At 47.5% G+C, this 18,954-nt stretch overlaps 1 protein-coding gene across 1 annotated transcript; it reads left to right on the top strand.

Moving 5' to 3' along the window:
* Window positions 1-2,318: 2,318 nt before the first annotated feature.
* LOC144732625 (integrator complex assembly factor WDR73-like) lies at window positions 2,319-17,144 on the top strand. Its single transcript, XM_078614122.1, has 8 exons — window positions 2,319-2,437; window positions 6,921-6,988; window positions 8,134-8,222; window positions 9,466-9,554; window positions 10,111-10,178; window positions 12,965-13,135; window positions 14,547-14,978; window positions 16,210-17,144. The coding sequence occupies exons 1-8, from the start codon at window positions 2,319-2,321 to the stop codon at window positions 16,425-16,427; spliced, it is 1,254 nt and encodes a 417-aa protein (XP_078470248.1). The 3' UTR covers window positions 16,428-17,144.
* Window positions 17,145-18,954: the final 1,810 nt, after the last annotated feature.

The raw sequence follows: 18,954 nt of genomic DNA, 5'->3' as shown, positions 1-18,954 counted from the left end.
AGTGGTTCAATCTTAATTTTGGAGCTTTCGTAAAATAAAATAAGACGGCTTGCTTTTTGTTCGATTGAAAGCTTTCGTGACTGCAGGGATTCATCTTATTGGTTCTTTCGGTAAAGGGAAATAATAAAATTATTCAAATTAAACATAATAAAATATAAAATAAATAAATAAGTAAACGGCTTTCTTGGCAAGGGCTTCCTCCGGCCAAGGCCGTAATTAAAATATATATTGGGGACACATCCCCCCCAATATTCAAATATTCAAAAAATGTCCCCCCCAATCTATTGTGGTTATGGTTGTACTTTATTCATCCCTAATCTCTGCCATTACATACAATGAAACAAGAAAAGGTAAAAAAGAAAAAAAACAGAGCAATGTAATACAATACACTATTGTAAAAATAATAATGAAAAGTCAATCCTATGTTTAAGTGAATTTTTTTTATATTTTAGGCAGGGAATGGCAGGAAAATCGTTTTCAAATTTAGATCATTTTTTTCTGGGGGGGGACCCTCACACCCCCTGAAAGATTTGGTCCCCCCCAAATGTTGACACCATGGCTACGGCCTTGCCTCCAGCAGTGGATCGATCACAGCTGCTGCTGCTGTTGATGATGGTGGTGATAATACATTTCTTTAACATTTTAAATATGGAATTAATGTAATGGCGTAAATCACATTCTGCCATAGCACACTGCAAGTTATGAACGTCGCATTCATAATTACCAAATTGAATAAAGCATTAATGTCGCCATGAGGTATACAGATGAGATTTTAAACCAGATAATTGCCCATTGAGCCAATTATTAAATCACCCGGAATGGGAACTTATCTTGTCAGATCTCGGAAGCTAAGCGGAGTTCAGCCTGGCCAATGCTCAGATTGGCAAACCACCACACGCATGTCATAGGTGCTATAGGCTGCTGCGGGATTATGTGGTGGGAGGCAGAGGGAAGTGTAATCAACTTCTTGGTTCTTTCGGCAAAGTCACGTAGAAGGGAAGTAATAAAATAATACAAATAAAACATAATAAAAACAATTCTCACTCAGACGCTGTCGCCTCGACAGACCTGTTCTTCACCTGAGGACGGCTGCTTGCGTTGTGGCCGAAACGTCGTGAGAATTGTTTTATTATGTTTTATTTTTATTATTTTATTACTTCCCTTCTACGTGACTTTACCGAAAGAACCAAGAAGATGAATCCCTGCAGTCACGAAAGCTTTAAATCGAAATTTAAGTGCAATCAAGTTAATTTCCTCGTGATTCTGTGCCTCCCAAGGCTCTACTGCCAGGCCTCTACCAACCCGCACTGACCAGAGTGGTGAAGTATGGTCGAATAACCCCCACCCCCAAATCTATTAGTCGACTGACTGCCGGTGTTTGAATAGAGACAAAAACACAAACTATTAATAAAAGGACAACACAAAAAAGAGTAAATATGAATATAATTACACATTGTGGAGTATAACAATACACATGTAACACAGAGAGCACGTATGATTGTGATCATACATATGGATGTGATCAACAATCAGATATTACAGCGTTCTAAACATTGTAAGTCACTGAATATACAATTACGACAAAGGGGCCGTCCATAAATGACGTCACGCACCTGGGGGGGGGGGGGTCAGACATTAATGACGATGTGTGACGAGGGGGGGGGTTGATAAATGTGACGTCACATCAAAATGCGCAACTTTAAATAAAAATAGACAACGCGTTCTACTTAATTAAATAGACTTTTAAATAAATGTTTTATCCTACAACATCAGAGTGCAGCGCCACATTAAATACTCACTACAATGACAATAGTTTAAAGCGATTTGAAGCATGTTTTATATATTTGGGGGGGGGGGGCAGAGGTTTGTGACGTCATATTTGAGGGGGGTCTGACTTTTTGTGACGCCGTGTGACGAGGGGGGGGGGTCAAAAATCGCGTGACGTCAATAAAACATGCTTCAAATCGCTTTAAACTATTGTCATTGTAGTGCGTATTTAATGTGGCGCTGCACTCTGATGTTGTAGGAGCAAACATTTATTAAAAGTCTATTTAATTAAGTAGAACGTGTTGTCTATATTTATTTAAAGTTGCGGATTTTGATGTGACGTCACATTTCTCAACCCCCCCCCCCTCGTCACACATCGTCACAAATGTCTGACCCCCCCCCCCCCCCCCAGGTGCGTGACGTCATTTATGGACGACCCCTCAGCTTTAGCAAAAAAATATAGAGCGATAAAAGTGTACATTTCAAATGCAATTACCGTATCAGAATCCTTGTTTAAAACAAAGGGCATTGCAAGTAAGCACAGTGACGTCATGGGTAAGCCCCCCCCCACCCCCCTCCACGTGTTCCGGTGTGAAGCCGGAAGCAGGAAGTGGAGGCGCCCACGTGTAGCCATGGAGGCGGACGCGTGGCTGCTGGAGTCCATCCTCGCGTAAGGAAAACCGCGACATCATCAGCGGCAGCAGCATTATCATCATCGGCAGCAGAATCATCAGCATCATCATCAACATCAGCGGCATCATCAGCGGCAACATCAGCATCATCATCAGCGGCAACATCAGCATCATCATCGGCAGCAGAATCATCAGCGGAAACATCAGCATCATCATCAGCAGCAACATCATCAGCATCAACATCAGCGGCAACATCAGCATCATCATCAGCGGCAACATCAGCATCAGCGGCAACATCATCATCAGCGGCAACATCAGCATCATCATCAGCGGCAACATCATCAGCGGCAACATCAACATCAGCGGCAACATCGGCATCATCATCAGCGGCAACATCGGCATCATCATCAGCGGCAACATCGGCATCATCATCATCGGCATCATCATCAGCGGCAACATCAGCAACATCATCAGCGGCAACATCAGCAACATCATCAGCGGCAACATCAGCATCATCATCAGCGGCAACATCATCATCAGCATCATCATCAGCGGCAACATCATCATCAGCGGCAACATCAGCATCATCATCAGCGGCATCATCATCATCGGCATCATCATCAGCGGCAACATCAGCATCATCATCAGCGGCAACATCAGCATCATCATCAGCGGCAACATCAGCATCATCATCAGCGGCATCATCAGCATCATCATCAGCGGCATCATCAGCATCATCATCAGCGGCAACATCAGCATCAGCGGCAACATCATCATCGGCAGCAGCAACATCAGAATTAACAGCAGCATTAACATCAGCAGCAAGCAGCATCAGCAACATCAGCAGCAGCAACATCAGCAGCAGCAATATAATCATCAGCAACAACATCATCAGCAACATTGTCCTCTCCATCAGCACGCACCAGCAGTAGCAGCGATAGCTGGTGTAGTTCCCACTGTTATAATCGTAGTGTGAGTAACGTCATCTTCACCGTCATTGGCATCAGCAGTGTCGTCTTCTTAGTCGCCACCCTCGTTGCCTTACCTGTCATAAACACATCGTCTCAATTCAAACAGTCATACTCATCACCACCACCACCATTCATCTTGGTCATATTCATTATCATAAATCATTTTACCGGCAGCCACTTCTGGATAAAGCATTATTTGGTGATGTTGCTGCTGCGTTGGCAGTGGTACACCATGATAACACTATGTAGCAATTATTATTTTTGTTCCTGGGTAGTAAGTGTTGTTTCCTAATTGTTTATGCCTCAAACGTACAGAAAATTGCTATTATTCCCCACAAACGTTGCTTTAGTGACGAGGACAGTGATATTTAGAAATTTACCTATTTTCAATGAGAAAACGGGCGAATGTGTGTCTTTTCGTTCACATAAAGTCAGAAAAAACAACATTAATCAAAACTAACATGTATTTATACTAAGGTAATACAAAAATTACTAAAGTTTTAGACATTAAGGCGCACTACCACAGACGAGACTGGCCACAGCAGACTGAGTTCTCTGTGGGGAGGAACAACGTCAATGGGGGAGCCACTGGTGGACCCCCGGAAGGTGCTGATGCCACCACTGCACATCAAATTGGGCCTTATGAAACAATTTGTCAGAGCTGTAGATAGATAAGGAGTCGGCAGCCTTCAAGTACCTTCAAGACTTCTACCCTAAGCTGTCTGAGGCAAAGGTAAAAGCCGGTGTCTTCGTCGGACCACAGACAAAGAAGATCCTGGAGTGCAATGAATTCCCCAAGAAGCTCACTAGTAAGGAGAAAGCGGCTTGGAACAGCTTTGTCGCAGTGGTTCGTGGCTTCCTGGGCAATCGCAATGTCTAGAACTATGGAGCTGGTTGAGACTCTGAAGAACTACGGCACAATGGGCTGTAGGATGTCCCTCAAAGTCCATATCCTTGATGCTCATCTTGATAAATTCAAGAAAAACATGGGAGCGTACTCGGAGGAGCAAGGCGAGCGCTTCCACCAGGATTTACTAGACTTTGAACATCGCTACCAAGGACAGTATAACGAGAACATGATGGGAGACTACATTTGGGGGCTGATTCGTGAAAGTCATTTACAGTATAATCATAAATGTTGAAAAACTACTCACTTATAAATCTTCTGTAGTCATTTTTTAATTACTTTGTATAAATACATGTTAATTTTATGTGAACGAAAATACACAAATTCGCCCGTTTTCTCATTGAAAATAGGTAAATTTAAATATATCACTGTCTTCGTCACAAAAGCTAAGTTTGTGGTGAATAATAGCAATTTTGTATACTTTTTAGGCATAAGCAATTACGAAATAACACTACCCAGGAACAAAAATTGTGTTACATAGTGTAATTAACTAAAAACCGTTTCGTGCGATGACCTTTCACAGCACATGCCAGAGAGATTCGCCTGCGTGCTTTGAAGGAGAGGGCCCGTTGCCTGAAACGTCTCCTATCGTTTTCTTTTTGAAGTCGCGTTATTGACGAAAGCGTTGACTTCTGGATAAAGATTTCCCCCGGAACTGTCGCCACCGTCTCTCGCAATCCTGCGATGTAACAGACCGCTTGGCAGCTTGCACGCGAGCTGATTCCATCGCTCCATCTCCCTCCACGCTGGATGTGTCTCGCGTGCCACGGTCATGCCCCCTTGCGGCTCTCTCTCTCGCCAGAGGGCGCCACCCGATGTCGCTTGTTTGGGCCACTGCTCAACAAAAGTCGGACCCACCGTAGCCCTTGCACGGTGGGCGAGAAAGTCGCAATATCCCCACTATCTTAAACGCTGGTACGGGCTCAACCTGTGTGGGGACTTACCGCCCAAGCCTGTGTTGTATTTTGTATTTGTGCAGAGTCGCGATGCAGTGTTTGAATGACCTGATGAATATCGTATTGTCTGGATGACGAGACGCATCTTTTACCGCTGCGTGTTTAAAGCAAATGTTGTTGATGCGTCTGATAATCCTGTTGGCGTGTGTGTCCAGATGTCTCGTTTTTATTTTTTTAACTTGGACAAATCCTTTTGCTTATTAGGGGGCTATACTATGCAATTATTTCTTATTCCGACCTTTGGCGAGGAAAGTCACGAAAAAAATCGCACACGAACGACGCATTCACGCGAGCACCCGATGCTCCGTTTTGAAGTTTTAAAATGAAACATCTTTGAATTGTATTGTGTTTTGAATTAGATAATTTTATTTCTTCATTAAAAGCTTATGTCATTTTACATCTGGAAGACTTAATTAAAAACGAGATTTCGTGTGAATTTTCTCTCGTCGTTAAGTCGATAGCCTTGCTGGGGGTTCGATTCGATGCAGACTTTCACCTGTTTGGGATTGCGGGATCGAGATAAGGCGACATAGAGCTGCTGGCCGTGCGAGAAGACCGCCGTCTGCAGATCGATTCCAACGTGATCGAACGTCTGTCCCTGCGCCTCCGTCGTTCATGCAGGGGGCGTGTAGGTTTACAGCGCCCCCTGCATGAAAACCACGTGAAAGTGCACCGTTCATCGCAGATAGATAAAGTTGTGCGCTGATATAAGAGTATACTATTGAACTTACCGTGATTGTGTATGGACACAGCTGGGCGTATGTAATTCAATTGTATGTCGCCATTGTTATCCCAATGGAATCTTGCTGCAGGTTAGTCCTGTTGTCCAAGGTTTCATTGCAGCCGGAGCTGTCCAGGGCTGAACTCCGGAAAATGTTATTTTTCTTTTGTCATTGGTGGAGGGTGGGGGGGGTCTATATGGGTCCGGGGGAGTTGGAGGTTGGTGCTTTGGAAGCCCCGTAAAATGTGCCATGAGAAGTTATACCCCGGTCCAGCTCTATGAAATTATACTTCATGTCAACCATTCGCCTCTCAATGACATTATTGCACGTTAAAAACCACGCCTCTGTGAACTCCCATTGCATATTAATCATATCCCTATACAACCCCACTGCGTGTTAGCAACAACAATAATAACAATCAGCCAGGGTAAATCCGCTGCTGGATGATCTTCTCAAGCAGTCGCCGTTTCTCACGATGCTGCGATGTTAACGATCCACCCAGCACCTGCACAAGTGCAGACGTAACAGAGAATGGCTTGATGACGACACGAGATTGGGGCCAGAAAGATGTTGCACTACTTGAGCATGTTGTGCACAAGACAGAGGAAAGTGGAAACACATTACAAAATGTGCAGTTGACACCTACGAGCTATCTGCCTATGGACCGTGATGATGATGCTGCTGCTGCTCCTACTCACGATTAGTTAAATGTCCCGTGCCATCCGCGCGCTTCCGTCTTGAGCTCTTCCCTGAACATGGAGCGCGTTACGAACTTCGGATCGATTGACCGACCGAGCCTGTGGATTTCATGCGGTCTTGAAACCCGCAGGCTCGGACTCGACGACGAGCATTGCGACAGGTGGAGAGCGAGCCGAGCAAAGGGCTACGGCTGCAATGCAGTCGCTCGCGACCTCTCGCGCCGGCCGTGACCTCTGCGCTTGCGCCGCGTGCTCGTGTCCCCACAGCTACAAGGAGCTGCACATGTTCGATCTGCAGGAGCCCACGAGGACCATAGAGTGGGTGGACGACAACAGTGAGTCCGACGCGACGACGATGGGGGACCGTGTACGTGTGTATGTGTAGGTGCTCGCTAACAGCACTTGCCCAAACAGTCTGTTAAGGCTATACGGGGGATCTTTATCTTAGTTTTTTTTGTGTTAAACTTCTTTCGCACCGTATATAGCCAAGCGTGCTAATGATGTGAAGGGGAGTGTGCGACGACATTTCTCCCCCATTTATTCACGTTCCCTCAATTTATTGTTAGTTTATTCTTCCCCCGAACCTCCGATTAGCACGGTTGGCTACGTATGGTGCGAAAGAAGTTCTATATATTCGTCCTCTGTACAATCGCAGGTCTCTGACCCAATCTCCCTCCACCCTGTCCGATCTTGAGCTCTCTTCTTCGTCTCACTGTGTGGTCCCACTTTAATCGTCGAGCCGGCATCCCTCTTATCTTAGATTCATAAAGCGCCTTTGTCCAAGGCGCTTTACAATAATTATCCAAATTGTACATTCGATTCCCGTAGTAAATGTAAAGAGTGGGGTTATTAAAAGTGGTGGAGCTATGGTGACAGTAAGGAGGACAGGTGGGAGTGTTTGGGTAGGAGTAGTGATTGGGGTAGTGATCGGGGTTGGGGTAGTGATAAGGGTAGGGGGAGGGGTAGTGATAGGGGTTGGGGTAGTGATGGGGGTTGGGGTAGTGATGGGGGTTGGGGTAGTGATAAGGGTAGGGGGAGAGGTAGTGATGGGGGTTGGGGTAGTGATGGGGGTTGGGGTAGTGATAGGCGTGGAGTGCCAATGCACATCTGTCATCTTGCCTGGGTCGTTCCAATCAGCTCTTCTCCTGAACATGCTCTAGAACTTCATCGCTTCTCCTTCGCTCCGTCCACCTGACCTCCTCTGTTCGACGCCACAACCCTCGTCTGTGTTGTCAACGTGACGGGCAAAACTTGCCACGTTTGGAAAACGTATAACGGTCGTCGCCCGCCACCGCCAACACTTAGCACGAGCCTCTTGAAAAAGCGTGGAGACTCGAGGAGTCTTGCCTGCGTACAGAAAGTGTTCTTAATAATGATATTAGAACTAAAGAATTAATCTGCGTGCTTTCCATGCAGGGGGGACACGGCCCCTCGGTGTGTTTGCGGAGGCCAAGACACGTCTTGTCTGTCCGTCCGTCAGGTGTGTGCGTCGCCGGATTCAACTCGGAGAAGAAAAACGAGATCCTTGAGCTGGGGCTGCCGCAGAAACTTCTGCCCAAGGAGAAGCAGGTGTGACCGGACACAACCCGACAACAACCATAACAACGAGTTGCATTTATCCTGCACCCGTAACAAACATCTCAAAGCGCAGTAGGGGTTTTTTTCCTGACCCCCTCCGAGGGTCGTCGTCCCCCCCCCCCCCCTTCCCGGGATGGCAGCTGTCCCTGTGTGGTACAATGCTGGCACCGCCGAGATCCTGGGTTTGAATTGAGGGTTTCAGCCGCTGCCCGTGATTGAACTGGGTTCTCGGGTGAAACGAGTCGATGGCCTCAGCACGGCCAACGGTGACTCACAAAGGGGACCTCTAGACTCACGCAAAGACTTGAGTCGTGGTTCAATTTGGATCTCAAGTTTTGCCAGTTGATAGTCTCAGCCTGGCCTCCCAATGACTGCATAACAAAACACGTGACATCGAATTTGGTTCTTGCACTTAATTTTGGAAAAAAATTCCAGCTCTGAGAATCGTAATACAACGCACGTGGCAAGTGCTGCCCTCTACTGCGTGTGGATCAGAGGTCGCTTGAAGGAATCTTAGAAGTAGCTCTACAATATCCGCTTCCGCGGGCCGTTTTCCCACTGCTCTGCGGGAGGTCTCAGGGGATTCCCCGTCTGGCGACGTGGCGCAGATCGCACGGTCGGGATAAAAACCGTGGCGAAAATATCACGGACAGCAACAACTCTTTCACAGCGTCCAATGAAGCGCACGTGACAGAATCGACCGTTATGCCGCATTGCCCTCTGCTGACCGCCGCCTTGCCCGGCAGCCTCTTAACGGGCCGTTGTGTGCGGTGGTCGCACATCCAAGCACTGTGCAGGTGGAGGGGAGCCGGTTGGGCAGTTTCAGTTTTCAGTTTCATTTATTTGGAATGACCCCGTGAGCCATTCGGCTCTTGATTCGAGTGCGACCGCAACAAACACTAAAATTTAAAGATGCGTTTAAAATGTACTGCACGCAGATTTGAAACATCTCCTACAAAAACAATAAAATCTTCCAGAAAAAGCAGCATTTGTTTATGCTGCCTACAAAAATGTGCAAAAATCACATTTTGATGTTAGATCACAATAACAATCATACAATTTAGATACAAATTCTAAGTCTAACTTTATACTACATCAAACAAATATGGCTAAACTAAACCTTTCTAGAAATCACTAAAATAATGCTATAAAAACGATGTAGCAGGGAGGGAGGGGCATTGCGGGTGATTTCAATTCACCGTTTTTCTCCGGCCACTTTCCCGTCGCTCGGCAGGGCATGTGTCCGGAGCGCGACTTCAAGGTGGTGCACGGAGGCTTCTCGAACCGGCCAGTGTACCGTTTGGAGAGTATTCGGGGTACCAGGTGAGGCAAGCAGCTGATTCCCCACCACCACCACCAGCAGCTGCTATTGCTGCTGCTACCGCGACTGTTGCGCTTGACAGGCAAGCAGCTGATTCCCCACCACCACTACCAGCTGCTATTGCTGCTATTGCTGCTGCTACCGCGACTGTTGCGCTTGACAGGCAAGCGGTGGCGAGATGTTAACTACCCCGCCTGGTATGCAGGAGGTTGCTGGTTCGATCCCCGACCACGACGCCTGTATATTTGGAGTTTGCATGTTCCGTGTCGCGCACGTGACGCTTGTTACGTGGTATTTAACGTGCGTTTTAAATGCTCAATGATTCTGTTCCCGTCTTATTTTGTACGCATGCATGTCCTTCCCCACAGAGGTATGGGGGGGGAAGGACAATAAACTAAACACAAACAGCAGTTCTAAAGAAATTGGATTTCAATAAAAAAAAAATCTTTGCATCCCGGAAGTTTTTATTTCAAATACCGCTTAAGATACGGGCATCACCACGTTCCAGCACCAATATCACTCGGGGAGCTGATCGCTGTTCCCTCGCTCCACTCCTAGCTTGCTGCTGAGCAGCGGCCCTACGGACAACTCCATCCAACTCTGGCAAAGAGGAGGAGACGACACGGGTGAGTGAACGCGCGCCTCCGCTTCTAACTTTGGGGAGAGAGAGAGGTGGAGGGGACACGAGAACGGCCATAAACACACGCACGTGAGCTGTCGGCTAGCACGGAGTGTTGGCGGAGGGGTGGGCACACCAGAGGTCGCAACCGGGTACATTATACCCGTACCCTACCCGATACCCGGCTACCCGTACCCGGCCGGGTACGGGTACGGGTACCCATTTGCGACCCTGGTGCGGCCGGGTACGGGTAGGCCGTGAGTCACCGGTGAGTAACCGTTTGTCACTCATTTCGGTTAGGGTACGGGTAGCGTATGGGTACCCGTACCCGGCCGGGTATGGGTACGGGTACCCGTTTGCGACCCTGGTGCGGCCGGGTACGGGTAAGGAATCTAAACCCGTTTGCGACCTCTGGGGCACACCGCACAATGAATCCATCGACCGTGCGTTCGAATCCCGGCCCACGGCTGACCATCGGTGGTGAGTAAAATCCAAATGGGTGGGGGGCGTTGGGTTTTTCTTCCGCATCACCAACCTGTGCTGAGCAGCGTGGTGAAGTATGGTCAAGCAACCCCCTTGACTGAAGCAGAGTAGGGAGGCCTTCAGATTTGTTTTGACAAAGGGCGATAAATCGCGAATATTATCATAGTTATTCTTGGTTCTTTGGGTAAAGTCACGTAGAAGGGAAATAATAAAATAATAACAATATAACTTTTTTTTTCCCCATTCATATTCTTGGTTCTTTCGGTAAAGTCACGTAGAAGGGAAATAATAAAAATCAAATTTTTATTATTATTTTATTATTTCCCTTCTACGTGAATTTACCGAAAGAACCAAGAATATGGATCCCTGCAGTCACGAAAGCTTTAAATAAAAAATTATCATAGTTGTTTGGCATGTAATGATAGAGTTTTGTCAAGCCAATGGAAACAAGGGTTTGATGAAAAGTGTGTTGGATGATGATTGGTTCACAGAGCACACAAGCTGGGGTTGTTGTCATGTGTTCTCTGTTATCTTATTGGATGTTGCCATTGCAGATGTCCACTGAGGAGAGTCGCGATCAGATTAGTTTAGACTTGGACAACCGCATTTTTAAATCCTTTATATTAAGTTCGCTTGCTTGCTTGCCTGTTTACGACCGTGCAAATCTTTCGGTCGTTTTTTATCCCACTTCCCGTGATCCAATCGAGCTGACATTTTCCACACAGACTCGTTGTGCGTGACAATTAATTTTCGTGAACATTTTTTCCAAAATGCTACACTGTTAAAATTTAAATATTTAATTACCAATTGCTTAATGCTGGCAGACAATCATCTGACCCATAGGTGCAGCCATCTCAAGCCAGAGGACGAGAGGACTCTAGCCGCCACGCATATAAAGGACTAGCAGAAGTACCCGGCGTTGCCCGGGTGAAAAATATATTTCTTAATAACCTTACATATATACACAGATGGGCTGCTACCCCTGCCCCCCCCCCCCCCCAGCCACGATCTCCTCGGCCGCTGTGCAGTAATATGTACGCCTATAGTGTGGTGGGGTGTCGAGGCCTAGTACCGTGCAGAGCCTCCGGCCTCGCCTAAATTGCCCACCCGGCTGAGGCTGGGTACTGGGGCCGTTACCCCCCCCCCCCGCGCTACAATAATACTGTCTAATCGCTATAATTTTATTATCTACCGACCCTATAATAGTAATTGCACACATTGGGGTGGGGGGGGAGTGAAGAGGACGTGAAACTTTGATGAATTTACCTCAGAGTCGCGTGTTAATGCGTGCGCATATTTTTAACGGGAATTAAAAATGGCGTCCACCCCGCAGCGAATGCGTCGCTACCCGTTGCCAGGGGCAACCGCCGTGGAAAACCAAACGGACCAATCGTGTTTCGCAAATCCCTCACATTTCGTCCAATGAAACTGCGTATGGTCCGGCGACACACAGACAGACAGACACACACACAGACAGACAGACAGATTTGCGATTTTATATATATAGATTTATAGTGGAAAACTTTGTTTTTACGGGTTAATTTTATTTACATGTAAAACCACACTGAAAAGTAAATTTCAGTGACAAACTGGCACTGCTCGTGCGTTTGCGCCAGATCCACGGCCTAGGTGGAGGGTAGAGGGGGGGAGGCATGATGCCAGCACGACGCACCGACCTGACCCAACGCTGTGCGATGGCGGGCGATCTTATAGCGCACTTAAACTAAACAATTTTTATTTTACCGGGTAAAGCCCACTGAGCTACGTAGCTCTTTTTCAGAAGCGACCTGGCCACAAATGATAGCTCAACGAAGTGGCTTATCATCACGTGGAAATTTATAGCAACCAAATACACTAAACCGGAGGACCCGGAGAAAAATCCACGCGATCACGGGGAGAACATGCAAACCCCAAATGTACGAGCATCAGGGTTTGGATCGAACCCACGACCTCCTGTATACCAGGCGAGGTAGTTAACATCTCGCCACCGTGGCGCCCCAGCTGCCCAACAAGCAGCCAGCAAAACTCTTTTGCTCATATCATATGACATGGCCAGTGAAGATTGCCCTAACTTCATCCGCCGGCTTACCATGGCCTCCACAAGAGTAAGTTCTTGAGAGGCCCTCTAAGAGGGCGTATGGCCTACTTTTATACGCTGGCCAACCAAACATCTTTGAAGAGCTGAAAGTACCCACTCGTGATGCTCATGAATCTTTGTATAAATCTGCCGCTCATCAGTGCGCGGCGAGTGTGGAGGAGGGGGGCAGTCACCGGGACTGCACGTGTGTGTGTTTGTGCTGCACGCACCAGATGTGGTGAGGAATGTGGGCGAGATCCACAACAGCCGGAGAGAGCCGCAGTGGAGTCACATGTGCTGCTCATCGGACCAGCTCCTCCTGCATGGGTCCAGCATCGGCACCGTCCAGACCACGGACCTGCACACGCGACAAGCCACCTTCTGTCTCGGCGACTCCGTCATCGGTAGCGGACTTTGATTGTAAAGAAAAATGTTAGTCTTGTGTTGTAAGTAAAAAAATATATATCTCTCAATTATAGTATCAGTTGTGCAGACGGGATGATATCGCTGTTGTCCGTTCGGAAATTCTACGTGATTCTTGAGTGTCGCGCTTTAAAACGGTGCTGAAAAGTTTGACACTTGTACCGTAATTATTATTATTTAGAACAATTCACCATGTCAAAATAAGACGGGAACTTCCGTGACATCACAACCCTGCGACGGTCCTATCCGCGCTTCCGGATCGTTTACGCGATTGTTATATGACGTGGATAATGCGGGCAGCTGAAAAACAATCCGAAATTGGCCTCAAAAATCCCAAACTGTCACCTGAAAATGTTCAATCTCTTCCCTAATTGGTATCACCAATCTTCTTTCGTACGAAGCAACGGCTACAGTTTCACATTCAGGTGGTCAAGCCAGATAGCCGCGTCAGGAGCAGTAGCGGAGTGTATCGCCGTGACCTCTCCTTGGAATTTGTGGACCGGGCATTGCGTTGTTACACGTTGTACGGTCAGTTCTGGATGACCACAGTCGCACACTGTAGAGTTTTTTACTTTCCATTTGTGCATCAGGTTTCCACTTTTGCTTTGTGAACGTGAGCGGCACTAACCTGCGTGCCACGGTGGCGAGATGTTAACTCCCTCGCCTGGTATACAGGACGTCTTGGGTTCGATCCCAACCCTGACGCCTGCTGTATATTTGAAGTTTGCATGTCCCTCCCTGTGGTTGCATGGATTTTTCTCCGGGTTCTCCGGTTTTTCCCTCCACATTTAGAATCGACAACACGCATTTAAAGAGTGTTTGGCTACTCATACATTTCCACGTGATGATCAGCCCACTTAGTTGAGCTATCATTTGTGGCCAAGGTCGCTTCTGAAAAAGAGCTACGTAGCTCAGTGGGCCTCACCTGGTAAATTAAAATTAGTTTAATAAGTTTAGTTTTATAATTGGTTTTTTACCCTTCTATCTGGCAAAAAAACTGACACCTTTTTTACAAGGAGTCATGTTTGCATAGACCACAATACCTGCAGCCATAATGCAAACAAAAATAACATAACTCTGATAATATATGCACTGTCCTTGAAGTTGATTGGTCCACACCCGAGACAGCTTTCCTTAGAGCCTAGTCTCACATGGGTTGGACCAGATGACGCCGAAAGGCGCACAGTGTATATATTATCAGAGTTATGGTTTTTTTTGCATTATGGCTGCAGGTATTGTGGTCTATGCAAACACGACTCCTCGTAAAAAAAAGTGTCAGTTTTGTTGCCAGATAGAAGGGTAAAAAACCAATTATATTTTTTTACTGGCAAATGAGGTTTCAATGGAGTAAAAGTTTAGTTTTAACCCGCTAAAGCGTTTGAACGCCGACAGACGGCGGCGCCGGTGGCGGCCGCCTGTGCGCGCTGGCGTTCGTGGACGGAGGGCGCACACTGCTGGCCTGCGGCAACGTCGGCGACCTCTGGCTGCTGGACGCCCGCTCTGGGCGTGTGGCGGCGCACGCGGCACCCTCACCGCCGCCGGAGGCGGGGAGCCAAGCCGACGACGGACCCCGTTGCGCCTGCGCGGCTGCCTTGGACGGCGGCCGCTCCGGTGGGCAGGCCGGACGGCCCGGGGTCCGAGTGGCGAGGTTTTGGGCGAGCGGGCGCGTGGCCGTGTCCGACGCGAGGAATCTGGATCGCGTGGTGGCCGCCGCCACTTTGGAGAGCTCTTGCCGGAAGAGCGCGACGGCGCCGGAAGAGACGGAGGAGTCGATGCTCTGCGTCAGCTGGTCACCGACTGCCCCGGAGAACATCGCTCTGTCTGGTTCGTTGGTTAATTTGTTTGGTTTCCACTCGTGTCGTGCCGTCGTCTTTCCAGAGGGTTGGCAGCCCAGAGGGTTGGTGGCAGATCTCTCCCGTCGTCCAGCAGCCTTGCTGCGCTGCTCTTCCACGTTGCATTATGACGATCGGTTCGCTTAAGTCATCTGTCCCATCGCATTCTTTTCCCGTCTTCCTCGTAATCTCTTTCCGTTGTACATCCTCGTACGAAAGCCATCTCCCAACAACCTCGACGCAATGTGATTTTTTGTTGGCCGCGTAAACGCAGTGGTTTTGTCACATTTGGAGAAAACATTTTTCTTGATTAATATCCGTTAACGAAGGATACGCCCCGGCAGTACAGCGGTATAACATTATTTCACTTGATCAGTTGGGAAAAATGTATCAAGTAGGGGTTAAATAATGCATTTCGGTGAAGTTGGTAGAAGTAACAGACTGCGATGAAAGTAAGAATGTGTGAAATACAAATTGGCTTAAAGCGGCTTAGGCAATCGTGACACATTCGGTTGGGCTTTCATCTTTTGTGGTTTTATCTCAAGGTCAATTGAAAGACATTGAAATGCCTCCAGCGAAAAGGCAACAAAATATTGAAATTTAAACGCGAAGACGTATCACGTAGGTTGAAAGGTTTTGGCGGATAGCCGAATTCGATTTTTAGCTGCTACGTCGATAAAGTTGCACAAGGGTCATGTAAAAATAACATTTTGGTTCATTTAACAAATTGGTTCAGAAAGCACACAGACTGATTGAACAAAAGTTTATTTTTTATATTTTTTAAACCCATAGTCCACCACGATGGCATACGGTTTAAAATATATATATTAAGTACCATTAAATGTCAGTTTGCCGATGTTTTACATATTGACCATTAAGCCTAAATAGATCTAATTTGAAGCGTTGTTACCTACGTTCTCCACGATGACGTTCTTGATTATTTTGTGTATTTTCCACGTAGTTTTGTATCGAACTAGGACCCATATCTGACCTTGCCTATCAAACATCTGCCAGGTCACCAGCATTGGTTCAAACAGGATTGACTGCTGATGCTGAATGTTTGCAAGAAGGCTGTATGGCTGATGGAAAGTGTAAAAAAAAAGTTGTTTTAAAGTGGGGAGGCAGACGTGGGAAAGAGGCGTTATTGGCTATTTCCTAGAGAAGGGTTAGGACATTATTTTTCACAATTTAATCATCTTATCCCGTGTCTTCCCGGGGACCAGGATTTGACGGAATGGTGCATATCTATGACACGACATCCTGGACGCCGGACCTCGCCCCCGCTCGACCGTCATTCGTCCACAAAGGTCACACGGTGGTCGAGGGCGATGCCCGCGACGCGCAGGTGACGCAGCATGCGTGGCACCCGTGGCGAGCCCGGACCCTGCTCTCCGCGGGAAACGATGGCTCCCTGCACGCCTGGGAGTGGGTCCTGCCGTGACCACGCCTCGCGCACGGCGTTCCATTTCGCTCGTAAATAAAGGGGGAAGGGCTACAGTTTCGCGGACCCAAAAGCAGACATTGGAACCGGCTAAAGTTTCAAAATGTTAGAGGGGTACCTGATTTACTCGAGTGGTTGAATGAGAGTGGTTACAGGGACTTCTGTACTTCCGAACATTCGACTTACGAACTTTAAGAGATACGAACGAACATGTGGCGGTGGTGGCATCTTCATCTGCAGAACATGAAGAACCAGTGGCAGCTACATCAACAGGAGATTATACAACGTTTAAAGCCATTCCCCGTGTTTAGTGTACGTGCCAATGTACGACATGTTTGGAATTGACAGGAGTAAAGTTGGACTCAAGAAGAGACCTCTGGAACCTAACTCGTTCGTAAGTAGAGGAGTCCCTGTATATCACAACCCCACTCATTTCAAGTGGTTATCACATAATTCACTACTATTGGCCGCACACAGGACTCGGACTCTGCTAAAGTTATGGCTCTCAGGTGGTACTGTCAAGTTCAATATCTCGTTTGGCTCAGACTTGGGAAGAGCAGATCTTGGGTAGGTCGCTGCGTGTCACCTTCGTGGCAGCTGTGGTAGCTGGCAGAGGGACAGTAGGAACACGTTTGACAGCGAGGTGTGGTGTAGCAACAACCCATTTTGGCCACAATGATGTCTTGATTCTGTACATAAAGCTCGTTTTGTAGTAAGTTTGTTTTGCCTTGCTGTGAATTTATTAAAGTGTGATTGTTTTTTTTACGAATGAAATTCTGCAATGCTTCGGGACTTGTGGATTCGGTTTCTGGCATGTCACCCAAGCTGAAGTGAGAAAGATACAAAAGGGTGCATGTGTATTATTGAACAGGCAGTCTCTCAACTGTTGAATTAAGCATCATGCACTACACCTAACTCTACCACTAGTTATTCAAGCATTGTATTTTTTTTATTTTAAAAAAGTACAGTCCAAACATGCTATTTGGGTGTTATCATGGGATGAGGATATTTCCGTTTGGAACGTTCACAGCTCGAGGTGTGTCGCAGGCGGGTCTGGAGGATGCCTAAACTGCTCATGAAATAATTTCGAGACCTTTAATTTCCTTCGAGGGGCACAATCTGTCATATTTCCTGCCAATATTGTTCACTTGTCACTTGAAAAGCTTCACTAAACCACATTCACAACGGTGATGCTTAAAATGTTAAACAGTGCGGTCATTTGTAACTGGGTTGAGACTAGCAGCTCTCTCCGATTGAGAACGCAGATACAGCATGTCAGTAATGGGACACAGGATATCAACGTTGCTGGTTCACAGCGATGACTCCTGAGCCAACCAGCCACCGCTCTCCACTACCACTTACTTATTTTACGACTTAAGTATGTCTTTCAACGTGGGATAGCGGGAACATCGCGAGGTTGATTTTATCCCAGGAATATTTTTCACCGCACTCGTAAAGGCACCCGAACCACCGGCCTCCCCCCTCCGTCTTGCCGAGAACGGCCAGGTCCGAGTACCCGCTGGGGCCTCTGAAAATCACCCAAGGATCGCTCCAATTTTCGGGGGACAAGGTCGACCTGTTGAGGTAGATGCCAGAGGTCGCAACCGGGTACCCGATACCCGTACCCTACCCGATACCCGGCTACCCGTACGCGACCCTAATGCGGCCGGGTATGGGTAGGCCGTGAGTCACTGGTGAGTAACCGTTTGTCACTCATTTCGGGTAGGGTACGGGTAGGGAACGGGCACCCGTACCCAGCCGGGTACGGGTTCCCGTTTGCGACCCTGGTGCGGCCGGGTACGGGTAAGGAATCAAAACCCGTTTGCGACCTCTGGTAGACGCCCAGATCCAGACGCTTTTTGGGTTTGGACGGGTGGGAATAGAGGAGCCAGTGCTGGGGCGTCACGTCGCCCTGCAGCTCGGGCAAGAAGCCGACGATGCTTCCGTGGTGGCCGTTGTAATCTTCGACCAGCCTGGGCACAACCGTGCCCTCTCTGAAGGACCCCTCCCCAGGTCGTCGCTGACGGCCTGAGCACGGAACTCGTGCCCCAGCGTGGGGCTGTTGCAGATCACGACGGGCCGTCCAGCCTCGTCAGAAACCGTCGCATCCCCGACCTTGCAAGTGAGCCCCGCGTCATCGCTGTAGATGGAGAACGAGCGAGACTGCCAGTCATTCTTGTGGACATCCTTTTTGAAACTCTTAGGTTTTTTTCGGTAAAGTCACGTAGGTAAAAATAAATAATAAAAGTACAAATAATAAAACTAATATAAATACAATTATAAATCAAAATAGAAATAAAATTATAAATCATTTATAAAAATATATATATTATTATTTTTACTTTTATTATTAATTTTTACCTACGTGACTTTACCGAAAAAAACCTAAGAGTATGAATCCTTGCAGTCACGAAAGCTTCAAATCTAGAATCCTTTGTGAAGTAGGCGTAGGCGGGGATTAAGATCCGGCCGAGCTTGGTGCGGCTGCCCGAGCTTTAAAATGTCTCGCAAAGTTTTAAAAACCAGG

The sequence above is a fragment of the Lampetra planeri genome, chromosome 43, assembly GCF_965212315.1.
Source record: "Lampetra planeri chromosome 43, kcLamPlan1.2.h2, whole genome shotgun sequence".
NCBI classification, from domain to species: domain Eukaryota; kingdom Metazoa; phylum Chordata; class Hyperoartia; order Petromyzontiformes; family Petromyzontidae; genus Lampetra; species Lampetra planeri.
Note: the sequence above shows the minus strand (reverse complement) of the source record. Positions and strands in the feature narration are given on the sequence as shown.

What these genes read in the sequence shown, in the direction of transcription:
- LOC144732625 (XM_078614122.1), top strand. Translation starts at nt 2,319, where the DNA reads ATGGGTAAGCCCCCCCCCACCCCCCTCCACGTGTTCCGGTGTGAAGCC. An exon ending in AGAGTGGGTGGACGACAACA is followed by an intron (nt 6,989 to 8,133) that starts GTGAGTCCGACG and finishes TCCGTCCGTCAG; the next exon opens with GTGTGTGCGTCGCCGGATTC. An exon ending in GAGAGTATTCGGGGTACCAG is followed by an intron (nt 9,555 to 10,110) that starts GTGAGGCAAGCA and finishes CTCCACTCCTAG; the next exon opens with CTTGCTGCTGAGCAGCGGCC.